At 45.6% G+C, this 17,904-nt stretch overlaps 1 protein-coding gene across 2 annotated transcripts in view; it reads right to left on the bottom strand.

The window, feature by feature from the left end:
• Nucleotides 1–2,094: 2,094 nt before the first annotated feature.
• Nab2 (Nuclear polyadenosine RNA-binding 2) overlaps nt 2,095–17,904 on the bottom strand; it is a 133,696-nt gene continuing 117,886 nt past the window's right edge. For both annotated transcript variants that reach the window (XM_065430210.2, XM_065430211.2), the window contains 4 exons: nt 16,461–16,540; nt 14,879–14,994; nt 8,359–8,419; nt 2,095–2,343 (listed from right to left, as the gene is read on the bottom strand). In XM_065430210.2, coding sequence (XP_065286282.1) covers nt 8,404–8,419; nt 14,879–14,994; nt 16,461–16,540 — 212 coding nt within the window. In that variant the 3' untranslated portion in view covers nt 2,095–2,343; nt 8,359–8,403. The remainder of the gene's footprint in view (nt 2,344–8,358; nt 8,420–14,878; nt 14,995–16,460; nt 16,541–17,904) is intronic.

Genomic DNA, 17,904 nt, shown 5'->3' with positions numbered 1-17,904 from the left:
TGGAAGTGATATGTGAAGACAAAGATAGATTCGGGGTTAGATTTGTACCTGGGTACTTGTACTGTGTAGTACGGTCCACATTGTTGTTACCAGTTTTATCGCGCAATTACATGGACATTACAAGCGAAATTTTGGCATCGTGGTCGCCATCGGCGACACCGTGACATTCAGGATATATGCATGTACATGTATGCCACGTGTCATGCCATGCTATATGTCAGGCGGTACATGCAGGCTGTGTTGCCACACCATTCTCTCTCTAAAATTGCTCATACCAGGTTTCACATTCTTCACAAAATTATTCCTGAGAATTTTGTGAGTGGCAGCATACCAGCAAATGTCACGAAACGAAACACCGACAGCACATGCTTTCTATATCAAATGTTCGCATACTTAAATATTAAAACTGCGAAACAATAAGAGAGCTCATACTTGAAAACGATGTCATTTTTGGACTCCTACAAGGAAGCGTGTTGTCCCCTTTTTTATTCAACATACTGATGACGGCTTTACAACCAGCACTTCACTTATCAACCGCTATTAACGTCAGTGTGTATGCAGAGAATATTTGCGTCTGGATGTCAAGTCATTGTGTCAATAATGTCCGGACAATGTCTTAAGCCACAATTTCGCCACCAAGATACCTCTCAAGCGTTGGCCTATTGCTATTGTCAGAAATGACTACTTTCCTTGTGTTTTGTGGAAAGAAAAGTCGTGGGGCAGAAGTTAATCTCTGGCTGGCAGGCTTCCAGTACACCAGTCCTGTAAGGTTGGGAGTGACACTCATTTCTAGTCTGTGTCTGTATTGGACGGCAACAGCCTCCAACTTGGTGCTAAAATCATGCAGCCACAAACGCCGCCAACTGCGTTCGCAGAGTAGCAGCTGGAGCATCATGGGGCACGTCTCCGTGATAACTCTCCATGAGTCACCGGTGCTGAGCTGCATCCTTTACGTGGTTGCATACGTTACACCTAGCCCCACACAGTACAAGACACTAGAGGCGCTGCCCCGAAAAGGCCTCCGTTTTTCAGCTGGAACTGTGAACGAGCTGGCATACTGAAATGCCAAAGCAACGACAGTGCATCTACTTGGCTCAGAGCATCTTTAGAGTTTCGCAATTAGTACTGCGCATAGCCAAGACTGCTGCTCATTGATGTACCCTGCATTGGCTAAAAAAAATATCCCATTTCACGGATGTATTCCAGACACAAACTAAAGCTGTCTGGTTGGATCTTGGATGGGGAGCGAAGCAAACGGCCACCCCTTACAGCCAGTCAACAGCTTTATATGGGATAAGACTGTATTTATACGTGTGCTCGAAAATAACCCCAAGTGCAGCAGCCACAAAAATATTTTCTGGCAACCACATGACTGATGTTTCGTCTCATGTGGCATGCTTCTCCATTGAGTTCTATGGGAAGATAAACGGGAGTCTGGAAAGACTGCATTATATTGGGTCCTGCACTGTAAGTGTTTACATTACAAGTGGTCTGAGCTGTAACTTCATGTTTCTGGACTTTATCCACATTTGCAATGTGGCCGCCAGTCTGAAAAGTCACTCTGCAACTCTGTGCTCGGTACCATAGCAAGTGAGCCTCTGTGATTGGTGCACTTGAGGCACGACACAAGGATGTGCGTCATGATTAACAAGCAGAATTTTCACTGGCTGCCCTTACTCAGAAAAAGAATCACAGCGAGGCTTATATAGAACTGTATAATACCACATGTAAATTTTTTTACAGTGTCATCTTGTTTACAGGACCATGCTGATTAGGGTGAAATGCAAGAACGCCCGTGTACCATGCTTTGGGGAGCATGATGAAGAACCCTAGGCATTCCAATTCACTCGGAGCTTTCCTGTGAGGAATCTCTCAAAGCTGAAGTGTTACTTCATGGGTCTGAACTCAATAAATAAATTACCCAGTAAATGCAAGTGTTTGCACTTACTTAGGAACATTTTGTTGAAGTTGTTGCTACAATACTCCCATGATCAGCATACAATGCACACATGTGCAGCCAGTGCCTCTTCGAGCCACCAATAAGTGCTCGAGATACTGACATGCCATCTCATTGTTAACGAGCCAGAGTCAGAATTCGAAAATTCAGAAGCTATTTTTTTCTTTTTTCATGCATGTTTTTCTTTTTTTTTTCACTAAGATTTATTTACAAGTTTCATGGCAAAAAAACAAAACAGAGAATCAATGCAAACCCGCTAGTAAGAACGTCGATGGCGAAAACAACAGCTACACAGATGTGGCAGTAACAACATTGATGCAGACGAGGATGCCGCTCATCTGTAATTGGCTATCTTGGGCAGCCAACCGGGAATTCCTGCAAAGAAGCTGCAAAGAAAGTATCTTGTTATGTCAAGTATGTTTAAGCACAAAGAAAGCATTGCTCACAGTCAATGCAACCGCTTTCCACCAAACTGCACCACTGAGGGCATCGCCTAATGACTTTTACAGGGTATCAAAACCAACAAACCAAACAGTGGCTACAGTCTACAGTGCTGCATGATGATTCAGCCAACATGGGGATTATGGGTACTTACCGTATTTACTCCAATCTAACGAGCACCTTTTTTCCGATAAAACGAGTCCAAAAATTGCATGCGCATTAGAATCGAGTACAACCCTAAATCCACGTTGCCGTATCACCATCGGCATTCGAAAAATGGCCACCTCGTACACACTTCTAGCCTAGCTGCCTAACTTCCTCCATGTGCATACCTCCATGTTGTATGTGCAACCAGGCGCTGGTATCTACCACCTGTCTTCCCGTTTACTGCATTTATTCAATCAGCATGGAAGCGCTGACTGCGAAGGCATGCCGAGTCCACCATGATGCCGCACTTAAAAGGAATGTTATTATGTGCGTGGAGATGGACGGAAAGCGGGCCGCATCACGGGCGTTTGGAGTTCCCGAAACTTGCGTGCAGGACTGGCGCAAACAGAAGAATATTTTCTCCAGCAAAGCAACAAGGAAGGGTTTCAATGGACCGAAGCAGGGCTGCTTGGCTGAAATAGAAGAGCTGCTCGCAGAATACGTGCAAGAGCAGTGAGCGGCACAGCAGCCTGTGACGACCAATGTGCTCAAAGTACGGGCGATGCAGTTAGCTTTACAGAAAGGGCTAATGTGAAGCGACTTCAAAGTGAGCAAGTGCTGGCTATCAAATTTCATTAACTGAAAAGGCTTTTTTCTTCGAATGTGCACAGGGATATGACAAAAGTTGCCAGAAGAATATGAAGAGAAATCGCACAGTTTTCAGCGGTACGTATTGAAGTTGCACCATAGAGATGGCTACCACTTCGGACAGATAGGAAATGACGATCAGACGCCGCTCTACTTTGACATGCCTGCCACCACAACCGATGAAAAGAAGGGGGCGAAGCAAGTGCGCGTTTTGTCTTCCAGCCACGAAAAAACTAGTCACCACAATGCTTTGTTGCACTGCGGATGGGCACAAGCTGCCCCTGTATCTTATCTTCCGACAGCAGACGCTCCTGAAAAGAATCCTGTTTCTGAGTGGCATGATTGTGCACACAAATGAAAAAGGTTGGATGACCACGGACTTGGTCGCTGAATGGATTGATAACATTTGGCGAAAAAGACCCGGCGACAGTTTGGGTCTGCGTGGGATACTTGTGCTTGACGCATTCAGGTGCCACCTTGACCAGCGCATCAAGGACAAGTTGGCTGCATGCAACACTGACCTTGTCACGGTACCCGGCAGCATGACATCGCAGCTCCGGCCGCTCGATGTTTGTTTGAAAAAGCCAGTGAAAGATAGAATTCGGGCGCTCTACACCAAATGGCTTGTCAGTGGCTGCTACGAATTCACGCCCGCCAATAAAATGAAGCGTGCCTCGCTGCAGGACTTTGCTGGATGGGTGAAAGATGCATGGTGCACGATCCCTCGAATGGCACGGACGGCACCGAGGATGAACTGCTTTGGTCTATTGATAGCGATAAGGAGTTGTCTGATAGCAACGACAAGTGATATCTATAGCCCCATGCGACTCTTACTGATGCAATGAAAATCTTGGCGGCAAGGTACGCCGCTTCCATTTGTGTTTTTATTCATCGCAACTTTAATGTATTGGGAATAAATCTGTTTTTTTTTCCAAATGAGAGAAAAAAGTATTTATGGGGAACCAGCGCTGGAGTTTTCACGACGCCTGCAGCGCCACCCTGGCGGTCAGAACGTGCACAATGCAGCCACTCCCGTGGACGAAAATTGCTGCTGGTAGCAGCGTTGCGTGCGCTGAAAGTCGAAGGAAAACAAAAGGACGCCGACGGTACTGTCGCTATACAAGTGTCACAACTACGTCAGAATGAGGGAGGATGCTTCCTTCTGCGTCTTTCAATCTAAACCCTACGAACAAGAACGGAGGCGGCGTTGGATCCAAGCAGTCAGGCGAGCGGAGTAAGTTCCCGTCTTGTCGGTTTCTAAATTGAATTTCGCGTGTGTGCTTGGTTTATTCGATAGTGAAGACGTTCAGCCATGGCAGAAAGTACCATACATCAGAATCTGCAGTCGGCATTTCGTCGGAAACAAAATGAGCAATAGCATGCACAATCCGGCATGTGTACCAATTGACCATTTTTCCTTCGCAAGCTCCTTCCAATGCCACCACACCAAGCGAACGACACGAAAGGTAAATAGTTTCCATTCATTGCCAAGAATTATGTGGCAGGGAAGCTGCCTTGTAATGCGAGTTGTGTGCGCATACTGCCGGTGCACGCGCGACTAAGCCGCCTATGTGCTTTTAAAAATGCGCATGCAGATGAGGACTCGGCGCTGAGATGCATCCGGTAAATTTATGTAATAAGTGCTAAATGTAGCCAGGGTTGTTACGGATCAAACAGCGGAGCACTCAAACCTTTGCTTGCCCGAGTCAGCTGATGCGATAAAGCTTTCTTCCCCATTGACTGCTGTGGCGAAGTAACATCAGAATTTCTTATGTCTAGCCACACAAGTATGGAATGTCTTCAGGCCAACTAATACTTCCGAAACCACAGCGCAGCAAGACCAGCGCCGTAGCTAGTAGATTTGCGAGGTAGGCTGCCACACAAGCATGGGAACGGCACACAGCGCAACCGTTAAATAAACGCACGTGCTCGCCGCGACACACTGTGAAAAATATATAAAGCTTAAAAATCTTCTTTCGTCATTTCTTCACTTGATGGCGCTGTCTTCTTTACGAAAACTGTCCACTTGAAGCGGCGTGAAAACGGAAACATGCGAACCATATGTGCGAACTATGAAACGGCCGCGGACGTGTCGTCTGGTCGAGCGGCTGGAATATGCAACGTTTCATCGCCAGGGCGGCGTGCAATGCACTCTTTTCGATGCGCCGCCTATCCAGCGCTTGTTCCCCATAGAGGAAAGCACGAGGTGTGCAGTATTGTACTTGTTTTTTTGGTCACGGAAAACGGGTGCACATTACAATTGAGGTTTTCATTGTTCTTATTTTTTGGTCACGGAAAACGGGTGCACGTTACTATCGAGGGTGCGTTAGAATCGAGTAAATACGGTACATAGATATGCCTTAAGTTGGTTACGGCTTCAAACAACTTACCGACTTCGCAAAGTCAACATTTTCATATTGGTCATGACGTGTGTCAGGCTCCGCAATCCGTTCCAACATATGCAGCCTAAAAAAGCACTGTCTCTGAGATTTGTTTGTGTGTATTAGAGGCAACCATCGCAGCGGCATGGATTTAGACACCATGTACGACATCATAAAACAACAAGTTGCAATAGTTATGCATGTGCACATAAGTATATTGCCTTTATGTGTTTACAGAATGAACATTGCTTGGATACTTAGAAAGACGAAGTCTAATATATAATGCCACAAGAACGTCTAAAGCTACAAGCAAGGAAGTTTGATGAATCAAGGTGCAGGCTGACATTGTTTTAATAAATGCTGCATGCAACACATAAATGCGATATAACGAAGTCGGTAAAATCGGCAATTTGCTTCATCATATCGAAATTTTGTTGTATTCAAATTCAACCTTTTACACAAATAATTACAGTCGATCTATCTTTTTTTTACACAGAAAGGGGCTGCAGAATTTTCCGAATTATAGGGCAATGGAAAAAAGCAAACCTGAATGAGAAAACAATTCATCTTGATAAATTTGGGAGTCAGCAACAAACGATGCAGTTTCATGCCACGCATGTCGACGATATCTTCACATCAGCGGTACAAATTAAGCGAAGCCAGCCCTGCTTCTATATGCACTTCACCCCCATTGCTGATAGCATCGCCCGCACTGGGACGACACTGTCAGGAAAATCGCTGGCAGTGGGGAGTGAATGCTTTGTCAGCTTCTCGCTCTAAAGGGCCACCAAACTCAAGACTATGCAATCTCCGACACTGAATGTGAGGGACAATGGCTTACATGGTAGCACGGCCACTCTTCGCATATGCGGCAGATTACCTCTAAAGAAGGTGCACGACTGTGTATGCTCTCAGCCGCACTCACAGCCACGCCCTTGAAGCGCGCCAGCTAATCTAATGGGGGACACGTGAGAAGTGCTGCATGCCTCTGGCAACTCCACTGTGGTGTCGTCTCTTCCGTCAGAATAGGCAGAATGCCCTTTCGCATGGAGAAAGCTGAGACTGGTTTCCGGGCTCTCTCGGAGCCTCCTTTTTCCTTCCCTTGTGTTCTCTGCCCTCTCATTGTTCCATTTCTCTTTCCCCTCTTGGCATTGCTCAACCACTGCCCGCATTGCTGTCTCATTGTGCTTTCTCTCTCTCTCTGCATTTTTATTTCTGACTACCCCCTCATGCTTCTCCACATTTTCTTTTGGAGATAGTTCCGCGTTCCCGTACGCGTCAACACATTTCCGGTGCTGTGCCAAGAGCGCGGTCGATCGTGTACTTCAATGCGTCCAGTGCAGAGTCTTGCGAAGGTGAAATTATCTCTGAAAGTAATGCCCTGAGAATAGCGCCATAGTGCGTATTGAAAGTGTGAAAAGGCATGTGCCACGATCGAACCGATTAGATGCCCAAAGGCATGCAGATCGTATTCGATACGTAGTATATTTACACACACAGTTCAGAGCTTTGTTTATGCGTGAGCACACAACACTTCTCATGTGTCTGTTGCTGGGTTTCCGGTTGTGCGTGGGTTGTTGTATCATACCAACACTGCTGGCTGCCACTTCGGATGCTGCCACATTGGATGCTGCCATGCCTGTGCCTACATTCGTGGATGTGCTATGCAATATCCAAATTCAGGGGTTTGTCTGTGCGGGTGACGCTGCAGGTGACCTCCTTGCATGTGTTGCTGTGCTTGAAATAAAGCTTTTGCTACGAGACCCTAAGTAGGTCTGTAAGAATATGTAAAAAGTAGGCAGGTAAAAAAACTATTTTGCATGCTGCCAGGTGCAGGTTGCAATACAGTGTATGCTGAATATATACTTCCATAAAACGTGATTGGCACCTGCAGTGCAGTATTCTTTTCACATTTAATTTTTTGGCAGCTCTGGTTATGAAGTCCCACAAATTATTTAGCTTATAGTTTAAATTAAAGCTCCTTGCATCTTTGTAGCATGAAGCTGTGTACAGTGCAGTCCACTTAGAACAATATCAACATTTACTAATAATCTGATCATTATAACCGATCATTGCTATATGTGGACTGCCGTAAAAAAAAAAGCTGCCGAACGTAGCTTTGCAACCCCAAAACCAAGTTCACCACTTGCACTAAAGGATAGTCTTTGTCTTAAGTAGCCTGTGAAAAAGAGCTCTATAGTAAACAGGAGTCAGAAAAGACATTAAAGCCGGTCCTACACTTTAAGCAGTTATGTTATAAGTGCTCTGAATTATACTATGAACTGTGCTACAGTCCTCTCCAATAATTTTTATAGGACCCTCTGTGCACTGAACTTCAAAGTCTCTCGTGACAATCTCCACCTCTTGCACCAGCTGACTTCACCTTATGCCTGCAAATTTTCTGACACCACACCAGCTGATTCTTTGCTGTGACCTAACGCCCCCCTCCCACTACCCAATTTTGTTAGATCACCAGCAAACAGCTGCATGAATTACAAGATCACATCAGCTATGCTCCTTCCTCAACTGTAGAATGCCTGTAACCCATAGTGGTTACATGCTGTTACATTACTGAAGCTACATTTGAGCATGCAACAAAATTTTGACCCTGTTAACAATGATAACTGCAAAAACCACTGTGCCACATCAGGCATTGCAGAGATGTCCTACAGAAGGCCTAAAACTCAGCTGTGATAGGACAAAAGAAAGAGGACAGCAGGACATCGCTTTCGGCACTGAGTGCTGCCCTCTGTCCTTGCATGCCAACCCCCTCACACAACTCACCTGGGCGCAGTACGTGAGGGCACCAGAGGTCACGGTGATCATGGCTCAGGCAGCTGTCTCCCTGCAGAGTGAAAATCAGGAACAAAAATGTGTTCACTATTGTTTACTTCTGCACAACTGCATTGGAAGATGAACAACAGCTCCACTGTTTCACAAGCATTCTTCTTCCTGTGGACCATTTATTTTTACATGAAACCATTACAGTACTTATGAAATGAAAGACTTGCTTCCACAAACTGAAAGCGACAGGACTCATGGATACCATCCTAGATGAAATGGACACCACACTCAAAAGGCAAGCACAAATTATGAAAAAATACTGCTGCTCCTTTTTGGTCGAAATGACCCCTTACCTTGATATGTAATAGAAAAGAGTGCATTACCTAGCAATTTTGACAAAAGTAAACTCAATGAAAAATTTTTTAGATCCCCGATTTTTCGGCCATGCACAATAATTTGGACACCTTCGTGACACGCTGCCACAGATCCCATAAAACGACTGTACATGGATGCTTTAATTTCAGATGCTGAAATCTTCCCACGTCCGATTTTCTGGACTTTCTGCCATGACCGCAGTTTCAAAACAGCCTTAATCGAAGCCCCTCTACCCCCAACCACCATTTTGAACACACTCACATGCTCATCCACTGGCAGCCATAGCCACCAAGGTAACACAAAGCTTAGCTGGTTAGACGTTCGCTTCCAAAGCTGTTGCTGTTCTGTGCAGTGTTTTTCAGTGGCAGAATTCATCGCTGCCAGCATTGGCACCGACTCTGCCTTTGCCATTTTTGCCAATGACTTCGAAGCACAGAAAGTATGGTACGGAATAAGCTTTGTGAATGCCAGTTCTCCAAAGTCAGTTTTGCCGCAATAGAGCAGTGTTACGCGGTCAAGCATACGCAACGTATTGCGGTGAAGCATACCAAGAAAGAAAGGGGCAACTTTCATGAGGGTCATTCTGTGCCGAATGTCCCAGATATTGCGTGCAAGCTACTCTCAATTCTATTCTCAAAAATTGTGCTCAATAATTTTGGTGCACTATTTGCCCTCGTAAACTATTGTGGAAGAAAAAACTTGTCTGTCTTACAGTGATTTGAATTCTGCCGTGGGGGGCAAAACCTAGGCTGTGTAAAAACACCCGTGGAAATACAATAATACACGAAATGCTTTAAATATCTGCTGGCTGCTAGAAAAGGAATACCACTACCTTATTCCCTCTCACTGGTGGCCGCTGCTTTGTCTCACAATGTGCTTTGTGGTGAAGCAATCGGGTGATTATGTGCAGACTTTGACTATTTTACAAAATTCACGTTGGCCAACGCTGATGTTGCTGTTGTCACCCCAGCAATGGATGCCAATATAGTAGACTTAGATCTCGATGGCCCTGATGAGGATGAAAAGCCAGTGGGCAAACAGCCTCATGATAAGCTAACTGTGCTGCAGATGTAGGAGAGCCTTCGTCCCAATACAGTTCGGCTTCTTTTTAAGTGGTTAATATGTTCCTGAAAATCACCATCTTTCAGCGCCAATGTTTAGTATATAGCCAAATGGTGATTGTACGATACATTCTCCAGTCACTAGATTGCATGTAAACAAGAAAAGATGCAAGGCACACAAGAATGAGCGCAGTAGGTGTCTCAACAGCAGCTTCCTCGCAGTACTTGCCTGCCCGTGTCACGTGAAAATGCCAGCTACTCTCGGTCTCCTATTCTCATACAGTAAAACCTTGTTTAACCGTATCCACTTAAACAGTAGTTTCGTTTTAAAAGTAGTAAATTCAAATCCTCAACACAGTGGCCATTAAACATAATGTGTTTTGTATCCACGTAAACTGTACCACTTTATTGCGTACATATAGTTTAAAATGTAGTGTTTCTACTTTTCGTTCGTCCTGTCTGTTTCTAGTCTCTGTCTGTGTCACTTCAAGCTACAATTCAAAATCATTTTACCGTACCAACTTGCCCAACTTTCTATTCTTTTGCATTACATTTCTTATTTTCGTCGTGCAATTACGGCAGGTCAGCCCAACAGAAACACTAGCCTCAGAGATAGGAACGGCCTCCAAGCGCAAATGCAGAGGGCGCTTAGAAAGGTGAAGCACCATCAACATTATTTCGGCGCCATGCCAGCGAATGTTGTGGCCATGGAGGAAGGAAAAATTTAGGAGAGAGCATTATGTCACACAGCCAGTCTTGGCAAGCGAATGCTCCGTGAAGCCAACCCTCTGCACAGTGGTGGCCCAACACGTGAACTCTTGCGTTGGGACCACGGAGCAAGAATCGAGATTATCTGGGACGTTTGGTTCCCAGTAGCTGTGCCAGTAGTTGTTATTTGATGCACACTTGTTCGGCTGTCCTGCTGTGACTCAGCCTTAAGAGTGGGAACACTAAATCCAATTACGCACTTTGACGCGCGATTGCGTGTTGAGCCACCACACTCAGCTTCAATTGTGTTGCGCGATGCTCCCTCCTAACTTCTTCCTTCCTCCACGGTTGTGGCCTGTGCTGTGGCGCCGTGCAAGTTAGGACTCGCGTCACGCCAAAGCTCGGACAAAATCCGGGTGCTCAGAACTGAAAAAAAATTTAACATCATTCGTACTATTGAATGTGGTACAAAGAAGTCGGTGCTGGCACGCAAGAGGATCTACCATCGACTACGGCATGTGGCATTTGGAATACGAAGGTGAAGTTGCTCAGCAGTGCTGCTCCGACCGCAACTTTGTCAGCTACAAGATTCAACTTTTCGAGCTCTAACTTTTTGACATCGCTGCCTCTGCTGTTGCCGAAGTGTTGCCTAATGACAGTGATGAGGACGACATGGAAAGCGACAGCACAGGCGATTTAGGCCCAACAGTGGCAGAAGCTGCGCGTTACATTAGCCTCATGCGGCTATTTGCTGAGAAGAGGGGACTGGCAGAAAAGCTGGCTAGCAGCTTGAGTTTGAGGCCACTTTCGTCGCTGCTGGCCACGGCATCAAACAGAAATAAGAATTTTGTCACATGAAGTGAATAAACACTACGTGTTTTCTGCCCTTTCACTGCACTCTCTCAGAGTTCCGTTTTTCATAGACAACTCAGTGATGTCACGCTATTTCAGTTAAGCAATACTACTGTAGTACTTTTCCCTAGCTCCAGCCAACAGTTTAGGCAAACGTCCTCGCAGATGGTTGCATATCACCATTCACAGTGACCGCCGCCAACCCGTTATGATGAACATTTTCACTTATCTGTTTCACAGTGCATGTCGCATGGAAGAGTACTGCAAGCTTTTAATAGGAAATAAACCAGGCGCGCTGCCGTTCCCTCGTGCAGGAACGCGAACTAAGCATCATGTATCGCTCTGCTGGCATCATGGCATCGTATTCTGGCGTTGCCCACCCGCTCAGTTTCGTTTTGGTTTCCCACTGCTGTCTTAAAATGACAATGCACATCTCGAGTCAATTGGGTCTCCCGAGCTCAACGTGCCTTAGCATCTGGTACCACAACGATTTGTGCCGAGTGGGCACGTCAAAATTTCCTGCCAAGCTACCCTGCTCGAAGAAGCTGCTTACCCAGGCCTACCATATTTACTCGATTTCAACGCGCCCTCAATTGTAACCTGCACCCGTTTTCCATGACCAAAAAAAAGGGGAAGAAAACGCCCTCGATTGTAACACGCACACATTTGCCATGACCTAAAGAAAGAAAAGTCCTTTACAGTACCACTCACCTCATTCTTTCATACAGAAATACAACTTTCTCTCATTTGAAAAAAAAAACATTTACTCCCAATGCACTAAAGTCGCAATAAATAAAAAAAGTTGCAGTTTCGCCCAAAAGGCGAAGCCTTGATTGTGACAGCAAATTAGTAGACAGCTATACGAAAGTAAGGACAGTAGTTCTATCGGTAGTATAAACTTTTGAACATTAGTTTACTAATTAAATTAACAAGAATGCTGTCACGCACGCACAAGCAAGCATGAATGCATCTCACTCAATGACCGCGGAAACTCTTTAAACGCTCGAGTGAGTAAGTGCAGTAGCAGGAGCGAAAGAACTGACCTTTGTGCGGCCTCTCGCTTCGACACGAACTAAGCAACGAGGACACAGCATGGTGCACCTAGATGCACAGACCCTTGTCTCCGTTGCAGATCGCTTTCAATATAGGGGCCGCGTGTCTGCGCCGTACGTAGCAGCCGCCAATGCAGAACGCCTCTCCTGTTTACGGCAGTCCCGCATGCAAGTTTCGGGAACTTTCAACGCCCGTGATGTGGCCTGATTTCCGTTCGTCTCTGCACACGTGATCGCTTTCCTTGCAGTCAGCACTTCCATGCTGCTAGAGCAAATGCAGAAAACGGGAAGACGGACGGTGCACTAACCTAGGCCAAAGGAAGCAGTGCCTAAGCACATGTACTCCAGTACATGGAGAAAGCTACGGCACCTAAGCTCGAAGCGCATATGAGCCGGCCATTTTGAAATGCCGATGACGATATGGCAATGCAGATTTAGGGTCGTACTCAATTCTAACAGCCACGCAATTTTTTTAGCTATTTTATCGGAAAAGAAGTGCACGTTAGATTCGAGTAAATACGGTAATTCGAAGTGAGCGAACATTTCATCCCGACCCAACATGGATTTTGCATGGGATTATGCTGTAGCACTCAACTTACTGAATTCATACGTAACGTTGCATTTGGCTTTAACAATAGTACAGAAATAGGTGCTATCTTTATTTTCGAAAGGCGTTTGATGTAGCCCCACATGACTTACTTTTGCACAAACTATCATTTCTTGGCCTTCCCGATTCACTTTACAGTTGGATTAAAGATTATTTGTATAAACGGCAGCAAAAAGTGGTTCTGAACGGTGCGACGTCGAGAACGGTTAATGCTTTATAAGGTGTGCCTCAAGGGTCGGTCCTTGGGCCGTTGCTGTTGCTCATATTTATCAATTATTTAGGTGAAGGCTGTGTTTCAAATATCAGACTGTTATGCGGATGATTGCGTTGTGTACCATCTTGTGTCATGTGCAGAACATACGAGTGTGTTGCAGTTTGATCCCGAAAAAATTTGTTCCTGGTGTGCTAATTGGAAAATGGATTTGAACGTAGCAAAGTGTTATGTTAAATTTACGAACAAAAAGAAAAAGGTGCCTAGTTCATACTTTCTAAATAATGTTTTAGTGCAATGCGTTGACGAAGTCAAATACCTGGGCATCACTTTAACTGTGGGGTTAGACTGGACATCCCAGATTGACACAAGTGCTAAAGCGTGCCACCTTTTGCACCTTTTTCAGAGGAACTTCAAGTATGCGCCAAAACCATTGAAGGAAGCTTTGTATCTTACAAATATTAGGCCGGTGTTAGAATACGCTTGCGCAGCATGGGACCCCTTCACAAAAGTTCTTGAAGATAAGTTAGAGCGTGTTCAGAAAAGGGCTGCAAGATTTGTCATGGGCATCTACGACAACAAAATTAGAGGTTCACAAATCAGGGAAAATCTAGGATGGAAATTGCTGTCCACACGCAGAAAAATAATCAGCTTAAAGCTTTTACACAACATTAACAGCGGTAACACAGGAATCGATAAGAACATATATTTAAAACCACTTCATTATCAATCTAAAAGACGCGACAATTCCAAGAAAATAAGAGCCTACCAAAGTCATATAATTGTGTTTAAGTTTTCATTCTTTCCGTGAACAATTGCAGAGTGGAATTTGCTCCCGGATGAGATAGTGTCTGCACCCAATTTTTCATCTGCCATAGAGAACTTTACGTGAATCTGTTTTAGACAATATTTCCAGTGTGCCGTTTTATGCATTGTGTAACAAATTTTATAATCAGATGTTGTTAGTATTGGATGTGTTCTCTTTCTTTACTAATTATGATGATTGTATTTTTAATACCACAGATGGTATGATGCCGTTGTTCGTAAAGTTGACCTTTATGTTTGTAATTAACCCCCCTAAGATAATGCCCAACTTGGGCGTTATAGGTATTTGTAATAAATAAATAAATTAGCTTTTCAAAGCAATAAATCCTGGCTGCCTCGCTTCGAAGGGCACAAATTGCAAGGATGCCATGCAAGGATGTCATGCATTGGGTGCACATAAAAGAACCCCAGGTGGTCAAAATTAGACTGGAGTCCCCTCTTACAGCATTCCTCATAATCATATTGTGGTTTTGGCACATAAAACCCCAGCATTTATTTTAACTATTAAGCTGCTAAAACAACACACGTCTCAGGGCCCCTTGGGCCCCGTCAGATCAGCGCGCGTCAGCATCTTGTGCTACAATAATTTGCGCAATATTTCGTGCTACATAGATGTCTGCTACAGTTGAGATTGGGGATTTTTTTCAATTACTTCAGATTGTGCATCTTCCCAATAAGTACACTATTCGATGCCTTCCTTTTTTTTAATACATATGAAGGAGGTCTTACTGCATTTGCACAGGGCTACTTTCCTGCATACAGATTGTGGACATACTTCTCTGCATGCAAAAAAAAAAAATCAAAATGCCTGACCAGCATTTGCACTAACCCTGCTTTCTTGGCAGTCGCTGACGTCCACTTCAGCTTGTTGGGTGGCGGCATGCTACCTTCTGGGTGACTGTACGGACACGAGGACGACTGGCACGCCGGACCAAACTTGCATGGCTGCACCACAAGATGGAAGAGAGTGGGCGCAGTTTAGCTCACAAAGGGACGACACACCACTAGTTTGTTTCATCACTTCCCATCTTGGCATTACCTTCTTTTTTCCTGTCTCTGCATTAAACTTTGTTGGTAATGTGCTGGTATCATTATGCATTGCAATTCACTCATGTACAACTTGGGGATAAATTTGCATGCCCACAGAGAATACACGAGTCATACTGAAACCAGGAGCAAAGAGCAGTCACATATATTGAGTATCCAAAACATTCTGATCAAAACCATGCTTGCGTGGCTCAAACCAGCATGCCACTGCTTCAATTGACTTTTGTCCTAAACCCACACATCAGCTTTGGGAATGCCACAGCTAGAAGCGCTGAAATGGCTTGACTTATGGGCGGTAATGTTCCCAACCAATGCAAGGATTATCAGTTGCTGTAGTGGAATGCTCCGGAATAATTTTAACTACCTGGGGTTGTTCAATGTGCACTGCAAGCTTGGCATGTGAGCATCTTTGCATTCTAGACCCGCCAGAATGTGGCTGCCACATTCACTCAGCTAAAAAAGCGCGGTCGGTGAAGACAGACGGTTGTGGGGATGCGCGACCCTCGCGCCTCCCCTGATGTTTTTCCCGCATAGCGCGTCTCCTGTAGTGCGGCTTCGCCGCACATGCGGCGGTCGGCATGGTACAGGCGGAGTCCAAGAGATAGCGCAAGTGTTGCGCTACTAACGCCGCCGTCAGGCGAGGTTACTTGGGCGCCGGGAGGAAGGCGCTTGCGCTCTTGGGGTTCGAGACGGCGCGAGGAGCACGGACGTGCCGCGCGTGCAGCGCCCCTCTTCCCCGGCGAGTCGCCGAACAGCGTGGACATTCCGCGCGCGCGGCGACCGATGCATCTGCGAGACCGCCTCGCGTGGCCGCCTTCGAACGCGCCACGATTCGCGTGACTATACACGCGAACGACCAGGCGTTGGGATCCAGCATGGAGCGAACATATTCGCTCGCTCTGCGGTCGCGGTGAGTCGGACTTCAAGATTTGTCGCGCGCACATCGGCATGTTTTGTGGATAGCAACTTGGCTAGCAGGCATTGATGTATGAAAGGTGCAATAAATGCCCTTGTGATTGTGTGCACTACTGTGTTGTCGTTCCTTTGTCCCAAGAGTACGGTGTGAGATATCCCACATCAGACCCCACACAGTGAAATTACCTAAGCACATATACTACAGCACATGGAGGAAGCTACGGAAGCTAAGCTCGAAGTGTGTACGAGGCGGCCATGTTGAAGTGCAGATGGCGACATGGCAATGTTTATTTAGGGTTGTACTTGAATCTAATGCGCATGCAATTTTTGGACCCGTTTTATTGGAAAAAAGTGACCGTTAGATTGAAGTAAATGCGGTAAGTGGTCATAATATACATCATATGTGTGAGCACCATTCCACCACAACTGATCGGGCACATCGCCCTCACCTTTGGATGAAAGAACGGGCACTTGAGGTTGGTGCAGTGAGGGTAGAATTTGCAGTGCTGCACCGACGGGGAGGACACCACTGTTGTCAGGGGAAAAGAAAAGGCAAAGCAGAACGTCAGAACATCAGTTGGGCAGGCTACTTTGGCGGCAGCATGCAACTCGCATGGTCCAAGCTGGGGACGTATTCTGTGACGATCACTTCGGCGATGCTATCGTCTTCGCGTGACGTAGTGCTCAACCAGCCAATCAGCTCATCCAATTTTGTGCAACGAGCCATTCAGCATGCACCTGATGGCGATACTATCGCCTAAGTGACACTATCGCCGAAAGTGATTATCACAGAATACCTCCCCTGGGTGCAGGTGTTATGAGCGAAGACAAGATAGCATTGTAACTAATACGTGCTGAGAAAGAATGACAGTTTTTGGTGCTAATTGCACAAGGACAATTGTACCATTTACAAGAGGTCTTAGAATAGGTGCTAGCTCTACATTGGGTACAGCAAAACCTCGCTACTTCGGATTTCATGGGACTGAATAAAGCAACCACTGAATTAACCAAATGTCGAGTTATTGAGGATATCAAGAAAACAATAAACAAATGCTTACTATGTCAACATGCTTTTATTTACTGAACGAATCAGCAAATCATGTTTCTATATTGCACAAGAGCAGTGTGGAAGCTGTAATTATCGTCATCATGACTGCTTAGCACTTGCAGTGGCAAAGGCCTCGCGACTTCCTTTGCAGCGTGGCTGCACCATGTGTCTTCGTCTGAGACACGCTTTTCACTGCCGCACGCACAGCCCGATTATTTTTTCCTCAGTTGCCATTTGCCAACATTGCGACGGCGGACAACTTGTCGACAACAAATCACCTGTTCATCGCAATGCAACCTGTGCTCTTCATCTTTGACAGTTTGGCACAGAGACAAAGTGAAACTACTGTTTGCCGTAACCGCTGTGGACGAAACTGCGGCTGCTAGCAACGTGACAATGAATGGAGACCACTGAGACAATGAATGGAGACCATTGTTCTGAAGGCAGGCGGCCAATGTACACACCAAATCAAAATGAAACTACATTTTGCTGCAACAAGTGCAGACGAAACCACGGTCGCTATCAACTCGATCATGGACGGCGACTATGCAGTGCTGAAGGCACGTGGCTGACGCATGCACAGAGTCAAAACGAAACTACTGTTTGCCACAACTGCTGCGAACGGAGTCGTGGTGGCTATCAACGCCATCATGGATGATGACTACATACTTACGAAGACATGCAGCCAGTCACCACCGCAGTGTTATGCACGGTGATAAATGCAAGAATAAAGGTTTCAAGGGCACAATTAGGCATGTTCAATTATATTCAATTATGTTAAATGTATTCAATTAGGCAATGAGGCGTTCAGGCGTTGCTGTCAGTCACGTATCACATATAGTTTC

The sequence above is a fragment of the Dermacentor albipictus genome, chromosome 2, assembly GCF_038994185.2.
Source record: "Dermacentor albipictus isolate Rhodes 1998 colony chromosome 2, USDA_Dalb.pri_finalv2, whole genome shotgun sequence".
NCBI classification, from domain to species: Eukaryota; Metazoa; Arthropoda; class Arachnida; order Ixodida; family Ixodidae; genus Dermacentor; species Dermacentor albipictus.
The sequence above is the reverse complement of the archived record's forward strand: the minus strand, read 5'-3'. Positions and strand labels throughout refer to the sequence as shown.